General features: G+C 40.9%; 1 protein-coding gene across 1 annotated transcript in view; it reads left to right on the top strand.

Annotated features, from left to right (window-relative positions):
- Nucleotides 1-26,348, top strand: part of PPM1H (protein phosphatase, Mg2+/Mn2+ dependent 1H) — a 172,783-nt gene that overhangs the window by 61,818 nt on the left and 84,617 nt on the right. Inside the window, exons 2-3 of the mRNA XM_060244983.1 lie at nt 5,676-5,844; nt 11,869-12,213. Coding sequence (XP_060100966.1) covers nt 5,676-5,844; nt 11,869-12,213 — 514 coding nt within the window. The remainder of the gene's footprint in view (nt 1-5,675; nt 5,845-11,868; nt 12,214-26,348) is intronic.

The raw sequence follows: 26,348 nt of genomic DNA, 5'->3' as shown, positions 1-26,348 counted from the left end.
CATGCCTATAATTTTCTAATGTGCATGCATGGTGTGCTTGCATTTCAGTGGTGGAGGAGCCGGTGCAGCAAGCACAGGATACCGTTGCCCGTCTCGAGGCCCTGATGAGCCGGATCGAGGCCATCGAGCGGCGCCCATCAGGGCCGGAAATGGAGGCCCTCACCCAACGGGTCGAGGCCCTCGAACGGCGCCCAGCAGCGGCGGAGATTGAGTCCCTCACCCAAAGAATCGAGGCCCTCGAGCGGCGCCCAGCACCGGAGGCACCGCTGGAGGCCATCGCCCGGCTGGAGGCCCTCTGCCGCTCAGCGTGTGAGTGCTCACTATTTTGCATGATGGGTGGTTCTTGTGAGTGATGGACTGCTGTGCGTACATTACTGAGGGCGTTGCACTTACTTGCTTCTTTTCTAAATTCCAGTGAGCGCCTTCACACGCCGGATCGACGCCCTGGAGCGGCATGTCCGGAGGCAGGAGCGGCCCAGGGGTGGGGGGTTGGAGGAATGAAGTTGTATATATGTTTAAAGTTGTATATAAGTTTGTCATTTGTAATAAATCATTGTTAATGTTGAAACCTGAAGATATCGTTTTTCTTTACCTAAACACCGAGCTGGGACCTTTGCAAAACATAACTTTATTAAAAGTGCGTTAACCGGACAAGAACACAACATCAGCTGTACACAGCTGCTGCGTAATAATAGCTAAGGTAGGAACAGCCTGCCCGTGCAGGTATAAGCACTGAGATAACATCATCAATAACAACATGCACAACATGTAATCAATGAAATAACATCATCTTGCCCCTACGGGAAGCCGCCACACTGCCACTTGAGCAGGGTGCAGGAGACAGCAGGCTCTGCCAAAACCGGGCAAGCTATATCTGAAGGCAGTGGCCCATGAGTTTCGCTGCAGTCACATTTTAGGTGAAGCTGCCAATTTATTTATAAATTGGTTTCCCAATTTATTTTGGGTGGGTTCAAGGAGAAGCTGATATCTCGGCTTGTGAAGGGTTCAAATGGTTTACATTCAGACTTTATTAGGGATCTTCTTGAAAGACAGGTGGCCTCCCTGATTAAAGCAAAAGTCACTTATGTGTGGAAAAAGGACTTGGCAAGTGAAGCAACTATAGCAAGTGCAGAAAAAGAATTCGGGGGAAGGGAGGAAGAAAAAGCCTTATCCAAAACCCACTATGCCTTATTTCGTACTGAGCCCTATGGTTCCAAGCTAATAGACTTTTAAAAAACACGATATTTCATTTCTAAAGCACATCCGTGCAGTTCAAAAAATCAGGACTTCTGACACATTCTGAGGATTTCCGCCACACACACACTTTTTAGGTTTCCACCCTGATCTGGGCAGCTCAGGCTAGCCTGATGTTCCATCTCAGAAGCTAAGCAGGGCTCAGCCCTAGTTAGTGTTTGGATGGGAGACCAGCAAGGAATACCAGGGTGGTGACACAGGCAGGCAAGGGGAAACTACCTATGAATGGCTCTTCCCTTGAAAACCCTAATGGGTCACCATTTCAGCAGTCGAATCAGCTGCCTAGGGAGGTGGTGAACTCCCTCACACTAGCAGTCTTTAGCACCTGACAAACACTTATCTTAGGCCAGAGGTGACAAAGTCATTTGGAATGAGGGCTGGATCTGACACAAATATCACTTCGTCAGGCCAGGCCATTGTGCCATAAAATACCAGAGATACTAGAGGAGCCCCGTGGCACAAAGTGGTAAAGCTGTAGTACTGCAGTCCAAGCTCTCTGATCACGACCTGAGTTGGAGATGCTGCATATGGAGGAGATGTTGCAGTGGCTGGTGCCTCACCCACCCTTCCCTGTGCCCGACCTTCCCTAAAAATTTGGGCAATGCTGCCTAGCATATCAACAGCTGCCCTCATAACATCCACAGTCTACCTTGTGGCCTGCTCGAAATTCTTTACCAAGCCTGTGTCACGCTCTCCCCGCAAAGTGAACCTGCGTTCTTCAGAAGCTAGCATTCGGTCAAAGCACTCCATCGCATCTTCATGATCCAGACGGCTTTCCAGGTCCTCCCCTCTGGATAAAGCACCCTTCTTCCTCCTCAAAGTCACCTGGAATTGAAATTGACACCACACTCATTCCTCTCCATGGCTAGTGCCGCAAAGCCCATGCTTACCTTAAAAATCTGTGCTATAACATGTCTTCAGGAGCAGTTCTGCTCATACATGAAGCAGGAAACGCAGGGTCAATGGCTCAGCAATTGTAAGCTGGGCAATGCATCTAAGTTCCACTGAAAGCTTTCACATTCCACATAAGACTTATCAGAAGCACTGCAGGCCGCACTTACCCCGAAATGACTCCTCGCCTGGATGTCCATCAGTAAAAACCTGGCTGTGTTCCTGTTCCTGCAACGCACTGCTTGGGTTCACGCCGCTTGAACCTATAGCAATGCAGAGAAATCAACAGTACCACGCAAGCGGGGGGGGGGGGAGGGAGGCAGAAGGCGGAGGAGTGTCGCGGGTATAATAAGTGCCAAACACCAACGTCTCCCTTCATCTAGGGGCGGTTTCATTAAGGTTTTCCCCATGGCTCCCTATCACCGGCCAACCACTTACGTTTTGTAGTTTCGTTAGTACGAAGTATCGCTATTGCGATAAAAGATAAAAGTCAAGCTTCTCTTAAACGGACCTGCTGTGCGGTGGCGGGAGTAAGATGCTCAATGGCGGCCAGCAATATCTGTCCCTTCTTCCTCCCAGTGTTCTGTTCGGCTCCTGCAAATTGTGACGACAGCTGCTTCTCGCCTCATGATTGGCCACTAGCATCGGCAGCATGATGTGGGCGATTCCCTGATTCTAGCTCCGCAGCTGCAATTCTCGCGAGACCCAACACCCTCAACTATAATGTATCGTCCGCAATTCTCGCGAGACCCTCGCCATAGCACCCATCAGAGTCTCGCAAACCTAACACCCTACCAATAATAATGCATATTATCAATAATCACGTATCCGCCGAAATGTGTTATTTGTAACGCAACTACGAAGTAACGAAACATCACTCGTAATGACCGGTTTAGTGAAGTAAAAAAAAATAAAAAAACATTAATGCATCCACTGTTGAAATGGTGTAACAGCGGAGAGACAGCGCAACATTGCAAAAAAAACTGCAAACGAGGCTATTCCGGGAGGGGTTGTTATTTCGTAATATCGCTATTACGCAAAACTGAGATGCTTTTTTAAAAAAAAAAAATGGACGCGCCGGCACTTCGGGGAAGCGCCGCGAAAGGGTGATGATTGGCCAAGAGGGTGGATGGGGTGGGAGGACGGAAAAGGGGGAGGGTGACGCCCACAAAGCAGTCGATCCGGCGTGGATGGATTTCCCACAGCAAACTCCGCTGAGTGGATCCGGAGTGGATCCGGAGGTTTTCGGAAACTCCGGCAACATGCTGGAAAACATACTCCGGCGTAAAATCCCTGTAGCGCCGGAGCAAACCGCAGCGCCGGAGCAGCATGTGGGAAATCCAAGAGAAGATCCGGAGGTAAATGGGGCGCTACGACGGAGCAAACGCTAGTGCGAAAACGGCCTCTGTGTGGCATGATGATGTCACCCAGAAGTGCTCTCATCACATTGCCAATGTTGTGTGTTATGCTCAAGGTTTGGGGCAAGAAGTCTATGGTTTTTTAGCTACAAAACCATAGAGTTTGCCCCCAAACCAGTGTCATTATGCAACATCCCCTGCACAATGATGTCACTTCTGAGTGCAACATCAGGGATGTTGCACAACGATGTCCCTGTTGGAAGGTGGAGTTTCCTTCACTGGCCAGCTTCAGGCCTGTGGATTGGAGGCCTGAAGACTGGGGGATCCCCTGGCCAGACTGAGGGCCTGGCAACCCTGCCTGACTCCAGATTTTGGGGGAGGGGACTCCAGGTTGGATGTATGCTTGTGTGTTCAGGCCAGTTCTGTCTGAGGTGGAATTTGATGGGTCATTTGTATGTTACAGATGATAAATGTGTTGGACAAGTGACAGTTATCCATATGTGAGCAGGAATCTTGTGTATTGATAAAAGAAATAGAGTTGGTGAAGGATTCTGTTAGTGGCTAAGAGCACAGCTATTAATTACTGGAGATTCTTAATGGTATGAATAAGGGGCTGGGCAATGTGAGGCTTCTCAGTTACTTATCAGGATAAGTATACATACACATGGAAACTTATGTCCAGAATTAAACTTTGTTGGTCTTAAAGGTGCAACCGGACTCAAACTTCGTTCTTTTCTACACTAGTTAGTGTGGTTGAATTCAGGGCAATCCTGCTTCTTTTGCTGGTTCTTTTTCTTTTATTCTCTGGTGGACAGAGGCCTATTTACTTGCCTAATGCAAATCAGATAGGGAAGTTTGTCCAGCCACCAGAATGGGTGAGGAGGAAAATGAGCAAAATAGAAGCATATTTTCAACTTGGCGGAGGAGTTGTTGCACATCAACTAAAAAGGTAAAGGTAGTCCCCTGTGCAAACACCAGTAGTTTTTTACTTTGGGGTGATGTTGCTTTCACAACGTTTTCATGACAGATTTTTTATGGGGTGGTTTGCCATTACCTTCCCCAGCCATGCACATCAACTAGACACACTTTAAGATGAGTCTAGATCACAGTGGCTATGGGGAAATAAAGTTGTTGCACTGGAACTGAGTAATATGTGTGTGGTTTGTTTGTTTTTTTAAAACCTATTAACCCAGCAGTTTCAGAATCTCTGATGGTTTATTTTGTTGTTTTCTGACAATATGGTCAGGTGGCTTATTATTTGATAAGGAGGAAGGTGAAGGAAAAATTTGGTACTTAACTGGGCACAGGAAATTTCTTCATTGGAGACTGCTCCATGCCAATTTAGATTCCTGGCGGTCCTTATTGATTATATTCCATGATCTCATTGTGGTGCATAATGCAGGTAAAATAAGCTGACAGAGTTGGTAACACTCCATATGCATTTTGAAAATAAGCATTTCCCATATTGAGTAATGTGACAAAAACAGTGCAGGGTTTGACAAGGAAGGTAGGTGGAGATACATACAGCACAATACAGCTTCAAATTAAGAGAAGACCAACATGTTCAATAAAAGTATGAAGGACTGTACCACAGTAGAATACAGACATTATTTGAATTGTATTAGGTAGTTGTGTAGTGCAAATTTGATTCTTTGAACTGTTTCATTCAGAACTGATGTTTGTTTGGCAGGAATCATTGTAAATAACTGGATTAGGTGGTCAGTCAGTATCTGTTACAATAAGAACTAAACTGTTTCAACAGTCTTCTAAGGCCGATTGTGTCTGTTAGCTGGAATTGCCGAAGGGCAGCCTCCTTTTTTCCAGGAAGAATTTATCTCTATCATAATGGTAGGGGCTGGGTGCCACCATTGTGTGCAGCTTATTAACCATAAAATGTCCATCTGGCTGTTATAACTAGACAAGCTGTTGAGTTAGCAGCATGGTGATGGGATTCTTTTCTTTTTCACTGGAGATTGTAAGAGTATTGTCTTCCTTCTCTTCTGTCCAGGGTTCTCCAGATTCTTGCAGCAAGCTTCCTGTCCCTTCAGAGTTTTCCAGTGCTGATCTTCATGGAACCCTTAGAGATAAATAGAAATGAAGAGTGTGTTAGACAGTCTGACCAGGAAATCCAAACAAAATAACATTTTTGTGTGCTTTTTTAAAAAAAAATAGGGTGATCAATGCAGGAAAAAGTACACACAATGAAGACCAGGCCAGTTGTGAAGTGGTTGCTGTAAAGAAGAAAGCAGGAGTAACAAATTCTACACCAAACAAAAATGTTTCTACCAAGCGGAGGTCATCGTTGCCAAATGGGGAAGGGTTACAACTAAAAGAGAATGCTGTAAGTAACCTTTCTTAAACTGAGTTCCATAGGGACTGTACAGAGGGGCTGGTTCAGTCTTAGCACACATCTAGGCAATCAATTCTGACTGTAGTGTTCACTGGGAAAGCATAAATGTTTGTGGCAGTCCTGGAGTTGTGACTAGTGATTTCTGTAGATTGAGTAGCTGCTCTTCCAGCTGTTATGTATTGCAGCTGACCATATCTGGATTGCTCAGTTTGCACATTCCATTTGTTTGTGCACCAGTAAGTAATAGAAACTGGTGACATGTTCAGAAATAAGATTGTGGTTGCTGTTCTTAAATACAACTTTGATAGACGTGTGTTGGCCGGCGAGGGGAAGCCTGCCCCAAGAACCACAGAGTGCCTTTAGAACGTAAGAACATAAGAGAAGCCATGTTAGATCAGGCCAATGGCCCATCCAGTCCAACACTCTGTGTCACACAGTGACAAATTTTTTATATATACACACACACACACACACACACTGTGGCTAATAGCCACTGATGGACCTCTGCTCCATATTTTTATCTAAACCCCTCTTGAAGGTGGCTATGCTTGTGGCTGCCACCACCTCCTGTGGCAGTGAATTCCACATGTTAATCACCACAGGCAGGTTCAGAAGCTTGCAACAGCTTTTGTTTTGGAAGGTGTTTGTGTGCCTTTAAATCTCAGTGAGACTTGAAGTTGTGGGGGTGGGGGAGTGAGCAGGAAGAGCTATGTGTATGTGTGAGAGAGGAAGCTGGAGAGCCCAGTCTTTCTGTTTATTTTGCATTCCTTTCAGAAGCAGTGTAGTAAAAGGGATAGTAAACTTTTAAATAGAACCTGAGTTATGGGATAGAGGAAAACTTCCCCCCTAGACCTCTCTCAGTAAGTTGGTTGAAATGCAACAGATCGTTACATTCAGCAGCTCTGGTGACTAAAGCTATCTATACCATTGCCCTGGGGAGATCAGAAAAGTATGGGCTTCCAGACTGTTTATTTTGGCTACTTTGTGTGTGTGTGTGTTTACTTTCATTTTAGTGGAAGCACAGCTGCTGTGGAACCATTTGAATGCAAAAAACTGGAGGAGGAAATGAAGACTATTCAAGGGAACTGCATTGCTGTTTATTTGTTTGTTTATTTTTAGGGAATGGGAAAGTCTCCTAGCTTTCTATTATTAAGCACTGCCTGGGGAAGGGTGGAATATAAATTAACCAAAATAAATAATTAAATAAATATTATATAGCCTCAAGGCAATCCTGGTGATTTCTTTTTTCCCCTTTAACTTGTAAAACCATTATTGTCTCCAATAGGCATAATTATCTGGACCTTTCTCTGTGCCACATTAGTAGTAAGTACAGATATGTGCTTTGCTAAGGAGTTATTGTACTTAACAGAAAGGTTACATGATGAGCATTGTAGTTTATCATAGGGTGTTGCTCGGTGTGGTCAGTGTTCTAAAATCTTTGAAAGGCAGTCTGAGAATGCTTCAAAGGAAAGAGTTTAAACTGAGTTCTGCAGGGAGCTATATTACCTATTAAGTAATTTTCAATAATACGCACTATAAATATTTTGTTTTAAAAAACCCAAAACCATTTACACTAAAGAAAACAAGAGAAAAATCTTAGCATTCAAAAGACAAAACAGTTTCTTAGAAATTTGGTGAAAACCTTCTTGTCCTATGAGGCTTTTGGTATGCTGAATTTTGTTTTGGTGAAGGGTTCTTAAAATGTTTATTTTAATACATTATGTACAGTTATTAAGTAAAACATATATAAATTTCATTTTTGTAGTTCATGTTTTATAAATTACTAGTTATAAGGCCCATTGTGAAAAAAATACAATGGGCTCTAGAAAAAGGCTCTGGGCGAGTGCCCCCCACCCTTGCTGTCTTCCACCCACCCAAGTGAAGGCATGCAGTCCCCCCCCCCCCCCACACCTGAAGGGAAGCTGATGTCTGTCATCTGGAGAGCAGTTGTAATTCTGAATGATCTCCAGCCCTCACCTGAAGACTGGCAACAGTAGTTCCTCAGGAGGAAATGGCATTGCATCTGTCTGAGGTTGCATACCTCCTCAAACCCCACCCCTTAAATCTCCAGGAATTTCCTAACCTGGAGTTGGCAACCATATCTCCTTCTCTTGATCTGTCCCTCTTTTAGTTATCCATGGCCTTCCCTTTCCCTGCAGGTTCTACATAGGAAAAGGACAATCTTTCTTCACATTTGTGGGGGGAAGACCAAAGCAACTTACATCATTCTCCTCTTCCACTTTGATCTGCACAACTTTGTGAGTTAGGTTAGGCTGAAAGACTGTGACTAGCCCAAAATCACCCAGCCAGCTTCTACAGCAAAAACCTGGGTCTGGCAGACCCCGCTCTGACCCCCCCCCCGGGCTTTCATTGACCTCCTCACCAATGTTCCCTCTAAGCTGCAGAGTCTTGTGAGCAAAAATTCTACTTCGTGAGCTACTGGCATTAAAGTTGTGAGCTACTGCATAAATTATTGTGCTCTGGGGCCATTTTTCCTGAACTAAGATAAAAAGATGTGAGCTGGAGGTTAAAAATCTGTGAGCTAGCTCATGCTAATTCAGCTTAGAGGGAACACTGCTCCTCACCTTTGCTGTCTTCCCACCCACCCTGCAGCTGAAATAGACACTGGCTTTCCATTCCACACACACCCTTCCCTTCATATGTGTGTGTGTGTGTGTCCCTGTGTCTGTGGTGGCTCAAAGCCTTGAAAGAGGCCCAGAATGCCGAGAAGGAAGAATAACGTGTGTGTGTGCAGGAGGAGCATGACAACAGTCACACAGCCACAGAAGCACATCATTCCTTTTGTTTGCAGTGCATTGTTGCCACCTTTTCCTGCCATATCCAGTCTTATGGTATTTAGCATCAGTGTGAGCTTGTGGCATTTTTGGGGTGGGGGGGGGGGCTGGCATGGTTGTGTTATAGAGTATGCAGTTCAAGGCAGGTCTTTTCTGTAGGGGATTTTATCTGATTTCAGTTTTCTGTCTTCTTCCCCCTCCCTACAGCACCTACCTAATAAAAGTACAGTCTTTCCCCACAATGGGGGGAAAAGCAGAAAGCAAGCAAACATCAGCAGGGTATAATGACACAGCCCTCCCATGGAGATTGGCAACAAGGTTCTCCAAGCAGAAATGGCTAATGTTGAGAGTGGATTCTATGCCATGGTACCTGTCTGAGGTCCCATCCTTTCTCAACTCACCCTCTCCAGGCTCCACCCACCAAATCTCCAGGAATTTCCAAACCTGGATTTGGCAAATGCTAATTCCCATTGGCTGTCATAGAGGGACTGCTGCTGAACAGGAGCAAGCAGCTGGGCCTAGTTAAGTCCTGCCAGCTGTGTGGCATCAAGTCAGCCAGAGGGTGCTGCCAGGCCTAGGGTACCAACCTCCAGGTGGAGGTTGAAGATCTCCTGGGATCAGAACTGAATTCCAGACAACAGATTTCTCTCCCCATTGTGGAGAAAATAACTATGGACTGTATGGTATTCTATTCGCCTGAGGCCTCACCCTTTTCTGTGAAAAGCAGCCTGGGTTTTCTAGCGACAGCCTCTGGCTAGCACTTCACAGGGGGAAATAAGTGGGGCATTGGCCCCCTGAGTATTTGCATGACCTTTGGGGCTATGTGTGCTGGTAGGCCTTTTGTAAGGCCTCAGTAGCTCTGCAGCCCTTTCTAAGGCTAGTTAACAGAGAGGACACAGAGAAGAGTTGGCTGTCTCTGATGTAAGACTGTTAACATTTTTGGGCCTGAGTAGGCGGGGGCTGAGGAACATGTCTCTCACAGTTTACTGTTTGCTTTGCAGCAGCGTTGTTTGTGGTGAGGGGGGCGGACTATCCCAGACTTCTTACAACAGGCCCTGAAGAGAGGCAATAGTAATCAGTAAGGCTCCAGGAGAACCTCTCAGCAGAGAACTTTCTCGCTCAAAGGTCAGCAGCCTTCTGATGGGGGTCTGGCCTGACAGGGCTGGCAGTAGGCAGATCACAGCGAGGCTACCCAATGATAGAGGGGAGTGGTGACAGACAGAGTGCAAGGCTAATATGATAGCCACAACTTCCAATAAAAATTGAAGATCAAGCAAACACATTCAGCTTTTATTGTATCTACGATTGCTGAAAGTGGCTTTTGGGATGGGGGGAAGAAAGGATCTGCCATAGTCAAGAGTTTACTTGTTGAAATGTATGAAATTGACAGAAATCCTGGTAGGTATGAACCCTGTACACAAGTTACAGTGAATGCACATACAAGCTGTGTTTATTACATGCACTTAATTGTTCTTGTTATGTATGTTGAGTAGTTTTCATGTTATAGTGAGCACATGTATAGCTGAACATGTGATGCAACCCCCGCATTTGTCCAGTTACTTGTATAAGTATATTGATTCTTTCTTACAAATGGAAGTATGCTTATACAGCTGAATGTATTGGTAGGTTTGTAGGTATCCCAAATGAAAATGGTCCATTTTCTCCATCTCAAAGGTGAGGCATTAAGGAATACCAAATAACTAAATTTATGACTTTCATGTGCATTGATCCTGTAAGCTTCAGCAGAGGTAAGCCTTTTCAGGTAATGGGGATTATTAATATTCTAGGGTGTTTTTTTAAAAAAGGCTTCACTTTAAGTAGTTAAGTCACTTGATTTTGTGGGTGTTGTATATTAAGCAACAGCTTAAGTTCTGTGAACATTCTGTACAGTCTCAAATATTATGCTTTTTAAAAAAGTTTAATGTGCTTGCTCTTTGCATTCTTTCAACTTGATGCTGGGTTTGGGGAAATGTGTCAAAGCAGAAATTAAATAAATTTGCAACTGTAGCAAATGTTTCATCACAGAGCTCTTATCCAGTGCCATACTAGTACAAATGATTCAACACTCCCCGACCCCCAAAAACCCAGACAATTGAAGCCACAATCCAATGTATTTGCAGCTCCTTCATCTGTTCCCATGATAGGTCAAACTGAACCACGTCCCCTTTAAAATTGTTGATCTTAATACAGTATGATCACATGCATCCAGTCTGGCACCATGCCAGAACAGAACGAAAATGTCGCTAGCTGGGCACAACAAATAATTGAAATACCTTTGAAATTGCAGGGGCCTAGTGTAGCATGCTCTTGGGTTCCCAATCCAGTGCCGTAATACTGTGGAGTTACAAAATGAATAATAACAGATTCAGAAACAGTGGTTGGGATTTTTCAGTAGTGGGAGTTATTATTGTCAGGTGCCAACTATTTTTCTTTTCTGCAAGAGGGTAACCATGGAGGGTAACCATGTTGGTCTGCAGTGGAAGAGTTAAATTTTAGCCTATAGAGACCTACAAGAGCTCTCCATGGAGACACCCAGGTAAATTGTACTAGTTTGTATAAAATTAAAATATTTGAAGCTTCATGACTTCTTTAGTATGCAATGGATTTTAATGGAAGTGGCAAGGGCATGCTCCTAGGCATATTTTAGAATTTTTTTTAAAGACAAATGAAATCGACTAGAGAAATATTCAGTTTATGTTATCTGTGAACCAAAAATTCCACAACAATTATCCCTTTAAAGATCCCCCCATAGCTGCTTTTTTTCCCTTAAACTGAACTGTCTGGAATTTGAACAGGTTTTCTCCCCAGCAAGGGGGATTCTCTGTGGCAAACGTCAAATAGATGGGACAAATTTCCTGGATTTTAAAAGATATAGAATTTTCAGGCACCATAATTGGTTTTCCTGTGTGGCTCCGTTTGTGGTGTGGCTTCTGCTGCTCCATTATGATTGTTAGTCTGACTGAAGATTGAGCTTGCTTTCGTTTTACATTCTTTTGTTGTTGTTGGTGTGACAGTGAGGATGGAGCTGCCAGCTATTCTGAGTAAAATAGTATAGAATATAAAAATGTTCTTGCAGCTACACACAGGTAGGCATACTGATCAGATTATAATTTCTTCCTCCTTGAAAATGTATTGGGAGATTCTAGACTCATACCTACCCTTTGTTGAAATTTCATTCATTCATTTTTTTTGTTTGTTTCTTTTATACATCCTTAATCAGGAATCAGATGGCATCTCTTTCTGCTACTGGTCATTATTTGATGGGCACGCAGGATCTGGAGCAGCTGTTGTAGCATCAAAGGTGCTTCAGCATCACATTGTGGAGCAACTCCAGGAAATTGTGGACATCCTGAAAAACTCTGCTGTCCTTCCCCCAACCTGCCTGGGGGAGGAGCCAGAGAGCATGAATTCTAGCAACAGAACTCTAACCAGGGCTGCCTCCTTACGTGGGAGCGTTGGAGCTCCAGGCTCACCTGGCACCCCACCAACTCGTTTCTTTACAGAGAAGAAGGTCTCCCACGAGTGCCTCGTTATAGGAGCCATCGAAACAGCATTCAGGGAAATGGTAGGTATATTCTACTGACGCAAATGCAGTATACTGCACTTAGAATGTATATTCTGTCTCTCTCTCTCTCTCTCTTTTTTTTTTAAAAGACATCTTAGCTGCTCAGGTGTAGTTTGAAGTTTTTACTGTCAGATTTTTAGCAAAAACCATGTGGTAGATATTTTTGGCCAGACAAGATGTCTATATTAACATCTGGTATCATAGATGAGTTCCAGATGTACAGAGGGGACTACAAAACACTAGTTAGGTGTTAGGTGGCTTTTGCTCTTCCCATAGCTCTAGAGAACATCAGTGATATGGGTTTTCTGTGAAAAAATTAGAACAATGAAATATTTGACTGGGGGGAAAACCAGTGTGGTTTTGTTATATAAGCAACTTTAAAACTTTATATGGAAATAATTTTTATTGGAATAATACTCAAAGATATTTAAAGACATGCACATCACCTAATGTTTAAATTTAGGGGGGAAAGATAGCATTGGGAACTGTGGAAACAATAATTTTAGTCTATTCAAAGAACTCTGCAGGACACATCTATTTTTAAAAAAAAAATTAACTTTTTTACAGAGATAACTGGGGCGTTTTGTTTTCTCTCACACTGCATAATATTATTTGCATTGCTTTCACATTAGGTTGGGGATTATAATGTCTCTTCTAGTACGTCAGAGGAGAGTTATAAATATAAATTGTAGCTTTGCTTGTGATTCAACCAGGTGAATTCATAATTTGCTTTTTAAAAGTTATGTTATTATATTTATCTGTGGTTTTTATCCCTCACCCTCAGTAAAAATCAATAAGACATACACATACTGTCCCACACTGTTGGCCTGTCCAAGAAAGAAATTTTTAGGTACAATCCTGGCCAATTTAGGCCTTAGCTCCATGATCAAAAAAGTTACATTTTTACTTGCAGATGCGGAGCCAGAGGTTTCATACAAGGTGGCTCTTTTTCCCCTAGCAGCAAAGAAAATTCAAGCCAGGCTAGTGTCAGTATAGGCCAGTTAAGATTTAATTAGTAATCAACATGTTTATGGGAGGCTTACCTTTTTTATGAAATAAGTTTCAAAACGTAACTTTATAGTGTTTTGATTTAGCTTTACTGTATTTTATTGTATATTATTTTTATGTTTGTAATGGCCATTGGCCCTATGCAATAAAACTGAACTGAACTACTATCCCACACAATTCACTGGGGATGATCACCTGAAGAACTTTGAAACTGCCAAAATTGCCTGATTTGGTTTTGACAATGGTAGCTACTCATTAATTTTATCAAATAATGAATTTTTAGAAATTGGAGAAATAAAAGCATTGGAAACTTTTCTGGAAAATTTTCAGCCCAGCATCTCTGGATGGCATGCAGATGGTTGTGATAACAATATTGTATTTTAGTGTACTATTGTAAATGTGTATTACTGTATCTATTAACAACAGGACTGCAGTAGAACTTACAGAGCAGAACTTTCCCTATCCCAATACAGTCAATGTGTGTCTTTCCCTACCATCTTATCTAGAGCTATTTTCACCTTTCTTCCCTTCCTGGTATTTGTGATTTTGCATTATTTGTGCATTGATAGCAACCTTGATTCCTTTGTTAATCCTTTGAAGTGTATGTGTGAACCAGGATTATGAGAGAAGTGTTGCTATGTAATAGAAGAAACAGATAATTAATTTTAAAACCCCTTATTAAGCATGAGAAAGCTCTGAAACTTTTGAGTGCTAATTGAAGTAAGTCACCAGGTAGAAGGAAATCTGAGAGCTAAACAGAGGCCTCTGGTAGGGTGGGAATTAGCTTCTTTCTGTACAGAATTGGAATGTTACATTTCTTCCTCCTCTGTGTGCCCAGTTTTCAGTCTACTTAGGACCAGGCCTCAGATTGAGTGGGAGCTCACAGGAGCACAGCTCCTGTACCTCTCTGAGAGTTCCGCCTCCTCCTTCTGAGAGTTCCACCTCCTTGTTCATTGAATAGTATGTGCAGCTGCATAACAATCCCTGGATGAGCTCCACCACCTATTTTTCTACAAAATGATTCCTGCTTAGGACAGAAGTTTATGAAAGTTAATAATTACAGGTGCTCCACATCCCTGTAGGCTACACCCATTGTGGTCCAGCCATCTTTGATATTCAAGGAGACCCTGTCGTTAAAAATAATTGCGGCTAAAAGCATTAATTGACCCAATAAGATTTAAAGTTTTTTAAAAATAATGTACTTCAATTGGCAGCCCTTCATTTGAATAGGAAAGCCACACTGTTTCTAGTTCATATGGCTGAATTATATTTGAAAACTGGTTGGATTTATCCCATATTTAACTAGTAATTCATGTATGTGAACAGGATTATGCACACACCAGCTGGGAAACAACTGCATAAATCGACACCTAAATGTAAGTCTAGCCCAGGGATGTCAAATGTCTGGCCCATGGGCCAGAACCGGCCCACACAGGACTTTAATCAGGCCTGCAAGGATCTTTCTCCCCCCCCCTCCTGTCCTCATCCTTTGAAGCTCTGAGGCTGCCAAAGTTCCCTGCTCTTTCTGCCTTGTCTTTGCCAGCTACAGCAGGAAGCAAAGTTGCAGATAGATAGGTCCCAGAGGCCTTAATGGAAAATCCATTCTAAGTTTTCCTTGTGACTTTGTCTGTGCTGCAATGTATTTCAATGGAGAGGAGATCAGTTTCACTTTCAGTGTTTCTATAGCCAGCTGAAGCTCATGCTTTCTGGAGTTGTGTCCTTGCAAATAAAGTGTCAATGCTTTCAGGCAGCTTGTTTCTGCTGAATGAACCTGACCTAGTAAGTACTCTAACCTGGGAACCCACAGCCAAAGGGGGATATCAAACTGAAGAGCCATTGCCAATCTGAGTAGACTTGGGTGGGGGGAGAGAAGCTTGCAATGCCATTTCGTTGTTTTCCCAGGCTCAGAGAATTTTATATTTTTAGTTTCTGCTGTGATCCTTGTGTTTTTTCTTGATGTTTTATTTTTAAAATTGCATTGCCAAATCCCTCTATTCTCCCACCTTTCCATTTTAAATAAAATATTGCAATAGTTTTAAGCATGTTTGTATTTTAAGTTAAAATGTAATGTCTGTGTCCTTCAGTTTATATCTCTGCGTTTTAAATTTTTTATTAAGTTTCAGTATAAGGGAAAAGAGTGATGCAGGGATACAGAAGCAAAAAAGAGAAACAGTTGGGGGAAGAACAAAACAGGAAAAAAAAGAAAAAGAAAAGCATTAAGTATAGCCGTTACATTTCTACCTTCCAAACCTGATACTAAATTTTTTCTACCTGCAAGTCTTAAATTTTAACCGAATACAACCACTACATTATACAGTCTTATCAGGGGTCATTTTGTAGAAAAATAGGTGGTGGAGCTCATCCAGGGATTGTTATGCAGCTTCAATACTGTTCAATGGACAAGGAGGTGGAAATCTCAGGAGGAGGAGGAGGAACTCTCAGAAAGGTTCAGGAGCTGCGCTCCTGTGCACTCCCACTGAATCTGAGGCCTGATTATTTTATTATATATTTTTTATTATTCTATTACTTATGATATAAATCTAAGCTATTCATTTTTAATACAAACAAACAAGAAAAGCAGAGATACCAACCACAAAGTAAAGCCCACTGATTAATTTTAACCATGTTAGGGATAAGCACTAACTTTAATAATATTGACAATAGTCATAAGCAGAAGAGATGAATATAATTTCTTTATCCTTAATACTATCTTAATTACTTCCGTCAGAGAAAAAATGAAAAAAATACAAATAACAAAAGACCAAAAGAAAACCTAGCAGTACTTTATCTATTTCAATATCAACAAGTTCTATTGCTAAAAAAAAAAGGTGTGTGTGGGGGGGGGAGAACCAGGAGGAAATTTTTGAAATTTTCAAATACCTGTGTTGTCTACCTTATTATAAATTGACCCGAATTAATTGTTTGTCTAAGTTGAATGTTTAAGATTCATTAAACTTTTTGGAGACTGTTATCTCCTATTTTCATATTACTCTAAGAAGCACGTTTAATAAACAATGACAGCCTCATTTCTCATACTTATTATTTTAGTTAAATAAGAAATCATACAGTCTCTATAACCCACTCTCTATTATATTGCTGTATTTAACTTTATAAAAAAAATTGGATCCCTAGATGAAAACGGCCCCCTCTCTCACACATTTATTTTTGCCTATGAAAAAAATTATACTCCTCCATAACCCACTCTCTATTAAATTGCTCTGTTTAGCTTTGAGAATATATGATCCATAGATAAAAATAACAAACAGAAGAGAAGCATTCAGAAGTCTCATTTGCCATTTCAAAGCCGCACGCCTCTAAAAGTCTTGCTTGTCATTTCAAAGCCGTTTCAAGGCCGAACGCCAGTTCCCTTTTATTAATTCCATGTTGACCAATTACGAGAAAGAGCAACAGTTTATAATCCCTTCTTTTTGAAAGCTTTCCAAGCCTTGATCTTCTTGAAGTAATTTGCCTTTTCTCCCATTTTGCACATAGATCCGTTTTACTGAAAGCAATGAGATCTCTCCACCGTCCCTTCCTTCTGTAAAAACTTTAATCAGGAGTGATTTCTGCCTTTTTTTTGTAACTGCGCACAATACCTCCATTTTGATTTCTTTCGACTCCTTTCCCATAGGATCTTTATCCACATCTCTCATCTCCGTAGACATCACTGGGATCCTTTCACCACTCCACTCATGTAAATTTTCAGTTTCGCTGTGTTTTAAAAGAAAGGTTTCCACCTTGTCTTGTATCAACTCTGTCAGCAGACCTATTTCCTGCTTTAAGGAGGATATGGCAACCATAATATTTTTTTTATCAAATGCTTCAGGTTGATTTGCCATCTTCCCCACAGTATAACTCAGTCCGATAATCAAAGTTAAAAAGCCACTCAAAATCCCAGATAGTCTCTCTTTCTAAATCTCCTCCAGCCTTGTGCTTTTCTCTTACAGTCCGTTTATAATCATTTCAGTCTTAATGTATCAAAAGCATTTCGCTTAAAAATATATCCGACTTTTATTCAAACCATATTGAAATAAAATAATGCTCTCATTAAAGCTTGTTTAATTGTAAGCCAAATCCATTCGAATATCCATGTTCAGTCCAATTTAGATTATTGAGAGTTCTTAAATTTGTTCTTTGTCTTTTTGAAGCCTTGAGGGAAAAAGGGGGGGATATCCTCTTCCCCTTTTTTTTGAACAGTCCCCCTTTTTTTGAACAGGTTTATAAGATACAGGAAGTTGGAGACCTTGAAGGCCATTGTTGAAGCCCTGAAGTCAGAGGATTTCATGGCCTTCATCACTTTAACCAAGGCATATCTTCATGTGCCCATCTCCCCAGGACAGATAGTATCTGAGATTTGCCCTTGGCTGAAAACACTTCCAGTTCAGGGCCATGCCATTTGGGTTGGCATTAGTGCCTCAGATATTCACAAAACTGTTCATCTCACTAGTTGCAAGCCTGTATCTCAAAAGAATCCATATACATCTGTACCTCGATGACCTCCTTATAAGGTCACCTTCCGAAGATCAGGCACTCAGGGACATTCAGGATGCTATTCACTATTTCTCCAGTCATTGCTTCCTAATCAATTTCAGAAACAGCCAGCTGACACCTGCCAAGTCATCACATATTTGGAACCAGTGATAGATTCAATCCTGGAAAAAAATGTTTCTTCTAGTAGACTGATCAGAGAAGACGCTCAGAATGTGAAACAGGTTCACTGTGTGAAATCAGTGGACTTGATGATCCTCGCTTGGGTACTTCTTACAATCCTGCCATGAAAGTCTGCTAAGCTACATGACTGTAGCTACTGAGAGTCCCTTGGGCCTCTGCACAGTCTTGTATACTTCAGTGGATGCTGTTGCCATATCAGAGGCTCATAAAACTGAAAGCACATCAAAATCAGCATCATCTATCATCTCAGGAAGAACCTCCCTTGGTGTACAGTTAAGAATACTTGCTTCAAGGCAAACACTTTCAAGAGACCACAGACCTACAGATCCCATTAAGAATCTTCACTCAGCATCAATCTTTTGCAACTGCGTGCAATTTATCTGGCACTTCACTTCGAAGAACATTTTTTAAAATTTATTTTTTTATTTTATTGGATTTATATCCTGTTTTCCCCACCAAAGCAGGCTCATTTATCTCAACTGAACATATGTATACAGACAGACAACACCATGACCAAGGGACATGTGAACCACCAGGGAGGTGCCAAAGCCATGAAGCTACAACAGGAATTAAGCATTCTCATGTCCTGATAATAAACCATGGGATCACAGTGTGTGATAGTTGTCAGAAAACACTGTAATAAAGGCTAATTATAAATAAATGATGTGAAAACAATAATTCCCAAATCCTGTCTGTTATATTATTGAAATTATATCATTAAATAAAACAACAACCCAACTGCAAGAGTTAAAATATCCCTTTTTAAATTTTGACATTGTACTAAATGTTAGGAAATGATATCATAATATGCAAAGCTGCATGTAACTCCCACTGCCAATTAAGAACTCACAAGTTTTTAGATAGATTCCTTATGAGAGATTCTCAGATATGACTTACTGAAACTCTTGTACATTTCAGGCGCAAAGCAGCCAATCCATTAATTTTTAAAGGGCAACAATCTTTCATATTAAGCAATGGAGGCCAAAAGATTCTCAGTGAACTACCACTTTTGCCCTACAGATAAGATACTCCCTTTTGTCAATTTTACAAACAGTAATAGTGGTGGTGGGGAGAGGTTTTCAGTTGGATTAATACCATCCACAATACTATTTTACTAAATTACTAAATTATGTGCCTTCAAATCTAAGCGCTTTGGGCATCCCCAAGCTATCCTGGCCATGCTTTGGTCCAATAACTTAAATTGGGAGTTTTGCCCTTTGAGTGATTGTGGTTACCTAGGTCAGGCTTGTATGCTGAAGAGCACAGGGAAATCTTTAATATTAATTAATATCTACCTGCCACCATGTACAGCAAAGGAATCCCTGTCCTTTAACTGGGAGAAGCTCTTTACGTATTTAGAGGAGTTAGAGCAAAGATATCCAATTTTGAACTTTTTGATTGCTGGTGATTTTAATTATAGAGTGGGTCAGAACAGTGCAGAGATGGTCGGGATGTTGAGACTTGACCAATATTGATAGCCCTATTTGCTTCTCTGAACTGAGGCTCTCTAAAGACCAAACATTTAATGAGGCTGGTGTATACCTTGCCCAATTTTGTCTGAGGTTCAATCTTGTTATCCTGAATGGATTGCACCCTTAGGATTCCCATGGTGAATTTACATTTGCATCACCCTGGGGTTGTAGTGTGGTGGATTGTATGTTGATTTCACCAGCCCTGAGGGATGAGATGAAGGCATATGCACTCTCTGGACGCACTGAAAGTGATAATTTCCCATTGACCCTGGAGTTAGATACCTCTGCTATCGCCCCGAGAGTGGTTGCTTGAATGTGAAAAGCAGCAGTGTGTCGTCAAAGCTACCCAGGGTCATTTGGACACAGAGGGCAGCAGAAATGACTGCTGGTCTCCTAGACCCTAGCACCCTTGATAAGTTTGTAGCTCTATTAGATACCACACCATCAGAGTGGATCTTGTCATATGATAAGTTTGTAAATGAACTTTCTGGGGTCATGATGTTGTATGCGAAGCAACAATGGGATAGCAGGGAAATCTCTACATGCAATTGGTTTGATAAAGAGTGTCAGGTAATGAAGAGCCACGTACGTGATATTTACCATTGCTATAGGGAGTCAGCTTTAGTGCATCTCCCATTGGATTACTTTGAATTTCAAAAGGCGTTACACCAACTCTATAAGGCAAGCAGAAAAATTTTCTATTTAAAAGCTGGGAACCTCTCCTGCAGGCCACAGGTAACAATGACTCAAGTAAATAGCTTAATCATAGTCAATTGCTGGTATAAGCATTTGACAATGATTTTTCAGGAGACCAGGTGCAATCCTGAAGAGGAATTTGACTTCTGTCTGGATGATTGTCCAATTTGGGCTCCAATGCAGATTGAGGAGACTGAATCTCTAATTGCAGCACTTAAATTGGGAAAAGCCCCTGGGCCTGATGCTATTCCCCTTCAGGCTATCAAGGTTTTTCCACAGTGGTGAACCCCCTTCCTAGCAGCCCTTTTTATGGCCATAGACAGGTCTGGTGTAATACCAGAAGAATGGAAGAATGCTGTTTTAGTACTCATCTTTTAAAAAGGAGACCCTCAGCTCCCAAATAATTATAGACCAATCAGTCTTTTATCCATCGTGGGGAAGCTGTATGCCAATCACTTGGTCAATAAACTTAAATCTTGGATGCTAGACCAGCAAATCCTGGGGCTTGAGGAAATTGGCTTTTGGTCAGGGTAAGTCAATCCTGGACCATTGTGCAGTCCTTAGCCATCTTGTAAATAAATATAGGAAAGGGAAAGGACCCAAATTATACATATACACAGCCTTTTTAGACCTTAAGGGAGCTTTTGATTCAGTGCCCAGGGACATTCTGTGGAAGAAACTAAGTAATATGGGGATTGATAAGTGATTGCTTCTCCTGTTTAAAAAAAACCTTTACTCTGAAACCACTTGCCAGGTTAGATGCTCAAAAGATGGAGACCTAACTTATAAGATTGCAATTACAGTGGGTGTCAAGCAAGGCTGTATTTTGGCTGCTGTATTGTTCAACCTTTTTAAAAATGATTTGGCACCTTTATGAGCTGTGTCGATGGACATTACCCCAAATTAGGAAAGAGACACATCCTGCTATTGCTATATGCCGATGATGCTGTTCTCTTCTCACTTTCAAAAGTTGGGAGGAAAAAGATGCTAATGCGCTTTTTAGTTTATCGTGATAAGAACAAGCTTTCCCTGAATTTTGATAAGTCCAAAATTATTGTGTTCGGTCAGAGTTGGAAGCCCTCCAAATGGACTATATGAGGAAACCCCATTGAACAGGTGAAAAATTTTGGATATCTTGGTATTCATTTCCACTATAATGCTAATTGGGCCACTCATATTAAGGAAGTCATAATATTAGTGAATAGCAGTGACCTTGCAATCTCTCGCTTTTTCTATATTAAGGGAAACCAATTTATACCAGCTGTTCTTAAAGTGTTCAATTATAAAATATGTGCTAAACCATTATATGGTGCCCCAATTTGGATTTCCAAACTTAACAAAATAGTCGAAAGAGTCCAATCTAAATTTCTTAGGAAAATTTTAGGGCTTCCAGCTTGTGTATCTAATGTGGCGGTATGCCTTGAGACAAACCAGAGACGCTTAGCCACAAAGGCGTAGATCTCAACTTTCAAATTTTGGCTGCGCCTCCATTCAGAAGCGGGCCTAATAGTCTTATTGCACATATGCTGCATGAATGTTATTTATCTGATTGGCTGACCCACATTGAAGGGAAAACCACACAAATGGGGCTTAGCATCAGTGATCTGACCCTTTTTTCAGAGAGGCATGCTTTTGTCATGATTAAACAGAGATTACTTGACATGGAGATTCAGGATCTTAGACGTCTTGCTTCTGGGCATTGCTCTCCCATGCAATGGAGGATTCCTTTTAGTGGTTCGCTTGCAGAGTATTTTTCTTGTTTGATTGAGCCCCATATTTGAAGGGTGTTTATGTTGGCCCATTTTAATGTGCTTCCTTTTGTCATGGGAGATTTTTAGAAAATACCACTCTCTGATGGACTATGTCCCTGTGGGCTGAAGGAAACTGAAGGAACGGACCATGTACTTTTTATCCTGTAGATTCTACTGTGATTTACATGCATCTTATCTGGATCCTATATTGCAATCCCTGGGGGGTAAACCTGATGAAAGCAAGATAGTGAGTTTACTAGCCTCAAATAAGGCTGAAATCAACAAAGCGCTGGCAAACTTCCTTTACTGTGCTTACAGGAGAAGAAGTCTGTTTAGAATGTTTAATTAACCATTTTTCTTTTCCTGCTTCTTTGGTTTGATACTGTTGCTGTTATGCCAATAAAGATTCTGTGACTGTGAATACTACTAAATTTTCATGCCAACATGATAAAATGTCAATTTCATTCTTAGACGTGGTAGTGTATAGAACTAAAACAAATGTATTGGCAATTCATACTTACACCAAACCAGTGGACAGGAATTCCTTTTTACATTTCTGTTTGTTCCATCCACCACATTTACTACATAATTTGCCTTATGGAAAGTTTCTTAGATTAAAGCAGAACTCAACAAACATACAGTATTATGAACCAAAGTTTAGGAAATTGGAGAATCAATTTCTCATCCATAGCTACCCTACATGGGTAACATAGAAAGCTAAGACTAGTGCCCAGTTAGTAAACAGAACAGTACTGCTTAAAGAAAAACAACAGAATATTATGTGTGCTTTCCAGTAAGCACCCTTGACTAATTCATTAAAAAGGATTGTATAGAAACATTGGCACATAGTGGAAGATATACCATATTGCAGTAGATTTTATGCATAGATTTTAGAAGAACAAGGAAAATCCATGATGTAATCTTAAGATCAGATATTGCACATATATCACCTGAAAGGACTGAGTGCTGTGAAACACATAAGTGTGGAAATTGCTTCATATGCCTTCTAGCAATGGAATTAAAAGAATTTCAACATTCAACACAGTTTACCAACTGCAATGCAAAGAGCGTTGTATATCTTATTATGTGCCCATATTGAGTGTTTTGAGTTTTTTTAAAGTATGCATTATGGAGCTTAAATCCAGGATTTGAAATAAGATCATAGAGGCACCTTTAAGTTTCACACTTTTTAGAAATAGATCACAGGGAGGAAGATATATGATTTTGTGTAGTATTTTTAAGTACATTCCATACCAGTTTAATTCTAATAATGTATGCAAAGTGGCAGTTTGTTTAGAATCTTTTGGACAATGTTGCTTAAGATGGAAGATTTTGTTGTCCTTCAAACATTACTGGATTAGCTGCTCCGTGTCTGACATGTACAGGAGTTTGGGTAAGTCACATTTGAGAATCTTTCGTAAGGGCTCTATCTAAAAACTTGTGAGTTTTTAATTGGCAGTGGGAATTACATGCACCTTTATATATTATAGATTTTCCCTCTTGCAATTAAGTTACAGACTGAGATGCTACATATGATCTTCTTTGAAGCTGGTTTAATCTTTTGAAGCTTGTTTGACTTTGAGGAAGACAACTATTGAAATGAGCAGACACCTAGGCACTAATCAGTTGAAGCTGCTACTGTCTATGATTTATGATGCTGTACAGTTGGAACTGCTTGACTATTGTTTTCATGTGTATAATCATTTGGAATTGTTGGAATTTGTATTTAACTGTTTTGGTGGATTTTTGAGCTTGTTCACTTTGTTATGTAAGATGTTATCTACACTGTAGTAATATTCAGGAATGAATGACATTTACTACAATGTCAATATTATAAATGGTATACTTTAACCCTAGTGGTTGTTTTTTGATTTAATGATAGAATTTCAATAACATAACAGATAGGATTTGAAAATTATTATTTTCATATTATTTGATTATAATTACCCTTTATAACAGTGTTTTCTGTTAACAATTATCGTCATATCCTGGGCAGAACAACATCTAGTGAGAGTAGATGTTCTGCCCAGATATGTTCTGTTTTCAGAGTAGAACATATCAGTGGCAAATGTTCAAGCAGATTGGCTCAGCCACTCCAAGCTGGGCCAGGGGGAACCAGACATCCTGGATCTTCCTCAGGTATTGTCCTTCCTACAGGATGGAGTTTATCAAGGTCTAAGAACAAGCACTCTTTGTTACCAGGTAGCTGCCCTAAGTACCGCACTTTCATAATTTTGCAGTGGCACCACTCTTCAGGCACCCAATGGTGAAGAGATTTCTGAAGGGAAATAACTACAGTGCACAAGTTTCCTTCTTGGAGACGTCATTTGTCAGTCTCTGATCAGTCTTCCATTTGAGCCTCTGAGAGAGGTTTCCCTGAAGTTCCTTACCCTAAAGGTACTTCTGGTAGCAGTTAAATCAGCAAGAAGGGTCTCAAAGATAGCTGCTCTTTCCACGAGAAAGGGCTCATCCATCTTCCACAAGGACACGTGGTCCTGCATACAGATCCCACCTTCATTCCCAAGGTTAACATCTCTTTTCACATTTCACAGGAGATGTGTTTACTATACTTCTGCCCAAAGCCGTCTCATCCTAGGAAAATGAATTACACCTTGCTTGACCTTTGTAGAGCACTTTGTATTTATATCAGAAGGACCAAGCCATTTAGGAAGTTGGATTCCCTTTTTGTGGCCTTTCATCCAACATTCAAGGGAAAAAAGGTTTCCAGGGTTGCACTAAGCAGGTGGCTAAAGGACTGCATCTCCTTGGCATATGAATTTCAGGGTCTTCAAATCCTAGAGGGGATCACAGTTCATTCAACAAGAAGTGCTTCTATGTCTGCAGTGTTTGACACATATGCATCTGCTGCAGATATATGCATGGCCACTAACTGGGCTTTGGTGTAGATGTTTATCAGAAACTACAAAATGTACTCTATTACTGTGGCTGGTGCAGCATTTGGGCTGAGAGTCCTACAGCAAGTGATTTAGTCTCATCTCACTGTTATCTTTGTGTTGACGGTCACTTTTCCCTCCCTGAATCAGAAGAGTTTTTTAACATCCCAAGTGTATCAGAGTGTCTTCCCCCTTGAGGCAGAATGGAATATTTAACTTATTGTGAAGGTTCCTTCTTCTCAAAGGCAAGAAGGACACTCTGGACCCACCCTAGTTGGAGACTAGTAGGTCCTTGTTCAGTCCATTTTGTTTCCTGAAGGGTGACTGCCAGTCTCTGTGTTCATTGTTTTTTCACTGTTCTAACAGTTTATCTTTACCTGTATGGTTTGTTTCATAGGGTTCTGTAAGCCTTGTTCCCTATTTATTTGTATGGCACATATTGTGGACTGTTCAGCTATGGAAGTCTCCAAACTGATGGGCTCCTACTCCCCCCAGAGAAGGGAAGTACAATCAATTTCCTGCCTCCAGGGGTTGTGGGAAGAACACAAGCATATCAGTTTCCTCCTTGCCCTTCATGGTAAGTCCAGTGTTCAATTCTAAATGTGCCTAGAAAAATAATTGTGCATTTTAATAATTTAGGCAGCTTTTTAGAGCTAGACATAAAATATTCGCAGCTGTAAAATTTTGTGTACAATTAATATGTAAACTTTGCACAGAAAAGGAGTTGGGATCCAACTCAGCATATGTCTATGTTTCAAAGCCATCTCTTCTCTGGCCCAGTCTATATGTAATATACAACTATAAAAGCATGCATACTTTTAGCAAATCCCATGTTTGCACAAAGTTTTTTATTAGGATAATTTGGGCAAAGATTTAAGGGTAATTTCTACAGAATTTTGCATGCAGATGCTTTCCATTTGCTTCTCTTGAAAGGCCAGTATCCAGAGAGCCTAAAATGGATGTTTGGATCTGTTCCTCCATAGTGATCGTTTTTGAAAAAATGTTCTGAATATTACATCATTTCTAAACTGTGTAGCAAATAATATATCACCATTTGAAAACTCATTTTTAAAATCTCAGCTTCTCTCCCCCCACAGTAATTTATCAGAAGGGAAAATCGTTAGAAACTGTTCATGTAAGCATTTATTTATTGTGCAATTGATATTTGACTTGAAGAGCTTTTATTCTTTGCTATTTACTGAATATAGTAGACAATATACTGCAGTTCGCACACAAGCCGGAAGGTGGCCACATTAGGCAGGTCAGCAGCACTTCAGTTGAGCAAAAAAACCATTGCTGATTATTTAAAGCCTGTATTGAACTGCATAGAATATTATTTGTGGTGGACATGGTTAGCATTGAAATGCATACCTTGCCTCAGTTCACAAAGGGAATGCTGCCAAGTCTTTTTAAAACTTTCCTTTTTCTCTATTTCCCTTTCTACAGAATCTAAAAGAATGATTACAGGGCTTGACCATTAATAGAAGCTGGGTATCTAATTCTCTTAGCTGTTACTTCTGCAGAGCTTTGTCTCAGATAAATTTAGTGCAATTAAGAGTATAAAAATGTATTGAAAGGGGGAAAACCCTTTTTCATATAAGGAGAATTACATCTGATCCTTAGAAAGCTTGTAAAGTGAATAC

Source organism: Heteronotia binoei, chromosome 8 (assembly GCF_032191835.1).
Source record: "Heteronotia binoei isolate CCM8104 ecotype False Entrance Well chromosome 8, APGP_CSIRO_Hbin_v1, whole genome shotgun sequence".
In the NCBI taxonomy this organism is placed as follows: domain Eukaryota; kingdom Metazoa; phylum Chordata; class Lepidosauria; order Squamata; family Gekkonidae; genus Heteronotia; species Heteronotia binoei.
This window is presented reverse-complemented; position numbering and strand designations above follow the sequence as displayed.